General features: G+C 60.9%; 2 protein-coding genes across 2 annotated transcripts in view; both read right to left on the bottom strand.

The window, feature by feature from the left end:
- The window catches only part of AKNA (AT-hook transcription factor), a 14,571-nt gene that overhangs the window by 11,955 nt on the left and 422 nt on the right, over positions 1-2,194 (bottom strand). The window contains exons 2-3 of the mRNA XM_010571139.1: positions 1,800-1,932; positions 1,337-1,423 (exon numbers count right to left, since the gene is read on the bottom strand). Of these exons, the coding sequence (XP_010569441.1) occupies positions 1,337-1,423; positions 1,800-1,932 (220 nt within the window). The remainder of the gene's footprint in view (positions 1-1,336; positions 1,424-1,799; positions 1,933-2,194) is intronic.
- DFNB31 (deafness, autosomal recessive 31) overlaps positions 96-2,194 on the bottom strand; it is an 86,829-nt gene continuing 84,730 nt past the window's right edge. The window contains exons 13-14 of the mRNA XM_010571138.1: positions 471-478; positions 96-106 (exon numbers count right to left, since the gene is read on the bottom strand). The gene's annotated coding sequence lies outside the window, so the exon portion shown is untranslated. The remainder of the gene's footprint in view (positions 107-470; positions 479-2,194) is intronic.

Here is a 2,194-nt window from a genome sequence, read left to right as displayed (position 1 = left end):
ACGACACACGGGACGACAGGGCTGCTGTCACTTTGCCTTCACTGCTTTGTCAACCCTGGGCAGAGCAGGTGGGTTGGGGGGGGCTCTGACTCCCCCATCCCCATCCCTGTGGCAGGAAGGCGATGTCCCCTGAGTGATGGGGAATAACCCTCCCTGGGCCCCAAAATAAAATATCCATCCCTCACCCAGGAGGGGGGTTAAACCCCCACAAATGTGCCCAGCTGGGATGCAGGGGGGGCTTTAACCCCCCCTCCCGGGCGAGGGATGGATATTTTATTTTTCTAAACCACCAGCTCCAAACCCAAACTCAGTTCCAGAAAGCACCCAATCTCCCAGAGGTGCCCAGCACCCACATCCCCCGAGGGATCTACACCCCAGCACCCCAAGATGGCAAGCAGGCAATGACAGCAGCCCTGCCTGCAGCCAGGAACCTCTGACCGCAGGTTTTTTTGGCTAAAAAGCTCTGCAACCCAGGGCTCTGCAGGGGGGGTACTGCTCCTGCATGCACTGCATAAAAATACACATTTTTTTCTGCTTGAGTGTCTAAAAAGAGAGGTTAAAAGCAAGCAGGGGCTGACAACCGGTCCCGGCAACCTGCAGGGGAGGGCTGGGGAGGGCTGGTTTTTGGGAGCGTGGGTCTCTCGCAGCCTCCCCGCATTCCCCTTCCCCTCCTCAGCTCGCCTTTTTGTCCCAGCCCCTAGCAGGAGCGGCACATCAGCACTGCCATCCAAAGCATCTCTTTTGGGGGGGGGGGGGTTGAAGGAGGCCAGAAGAACAGCCTCAGGCTGAAACTTGGCAAGGGGCGTCTGCACTCCAGGAGGGAGGAATTCCTGGTTTATAAACTCTTCTTTTAAGCCCACAGAGTCCTGTTTTATGAGCATGAAAGAAGGCAGAGAAGCGGAAACGCTGCTTTTTTACTTTGCACTATTTCGCATTAAAACAAGGGAGAAACCATCACAGTGAAGAAGAGCCTGACAAACCCTCCTCGTCCTCTGAAAGCACACGCGCCTGTTACTACGCCATCGCTCTAAAGCCCCTAAGTCCCCCCAGTTCCCCTGCCTGGAGGGGCCATGTCCCCCCCAGCTCCCCCTTGCCGGCACATCTCCATGGAGAGGCACCGAAACCCTGCGGAAACGCCATCTCTCCGACACTTGCACTGAAGCGAAGCCCTACAGCGGGACGGGAGCTGCTCCCATGGCCGCTTTCCTACCTCCTCCCCGGCACACGAACCTTCCTCTCCCCGACGCAGGGCCCTGTCCTCCCTGGGGACAGCATCGTCCCCAGGGCCTGCCAGGAAAGCTGCGAGTGTACGCCCCAGGGACAAACCCCAACGTACCTGCGGGAGCCGGGGTGAGCTGGGGGCTGCCGATGGCTGTAATGCCCGCGAAGGGCGGCCTTAATCCCCGTCTGGAGAGAGCTGCCGCTGCGGCAGAGCCGGTGGCAGAGAGATCCCTTATTAGCGCAGGGTAAGGGGGAGGTGGCGGGGGACACGGGAGGGCAGCCGGCCTCCAGCAGCCGGGAGCATGTGGTGGGGTTAAGCAGCAACAGGCTGGATTTGGGTAAACAGTACATCGACCGCTACGCTCTCTGGAGAGTCCTTAAAACATCCCCGCCTGGACCGTTTCGAAAGGGTGCTGCAGAGCAAGGGAAACCCACAACACCCAGCTGGCACCCACGACCTGACTTGAAGGAACCGAGTGCGCTCACAGCCGCCCTTTAAATAAAACAAGGAACTGAAGTTGAAGGCAGCCCTCGCAACTTCCTCGGAGAGGCAGTGGCATGGCCTCATGTCCCGCAACCTCCGGGTTTGGCTTTGTGCCGTCCTTCGTGGCCCCGGCCACGCCAGCCTGATGAAACCCTCCCGAAATCCTCCGGCCACACCACCCGTGCACAAGCCGGGTGGCAGATTCGGCCCCGGGCGGGGAGGAAGCACTGGAATAAGAAAAGTTATGACAAGTTTCCCCAGGGCCACGAAAGCTCTGATGGCGTGGGGCGGCGTGGGCAGGACACGTGTTGGCGAGAAGCGGCGCAGCCAGCGGCCTGTCCCGCATCCTCCCGGCGCATCTCCTCGGCCGAAGGGACCCCGGTGGGGCCGGGGGTTCGCCCCCCCCATCCGCCCAGGGACCCCAACCGGCTCCCAGCTGTGAGCCAGCCCTGCCAAAGCCGGACTCGGCAGAGCCGGGGGCGGAGGGGG

Source organism: Haliaeetus leucocephalus, unplaced genomic scaffold, assembly GCF_000737465.1.
Source record: "Haliaeetus leucocephalus isolate CR32 unplaced genomic scaffold, Haliaeetus_leucocephalus-4.0 Scaffold306, whole genome shotgun sequence".
Classification (NCBI taxonomy): Eukaryota; Metazoa; Chordata; class Aves; order Accipitriformes; family Accipitridae; genus Haliaeetus; species Haliaeetus leucocephalus.
The sequence above is the reverse complement of the archived record's forward strand: the minus strand, read 5'-3'. Positions and strand labels throughout refer to the sequence as shown.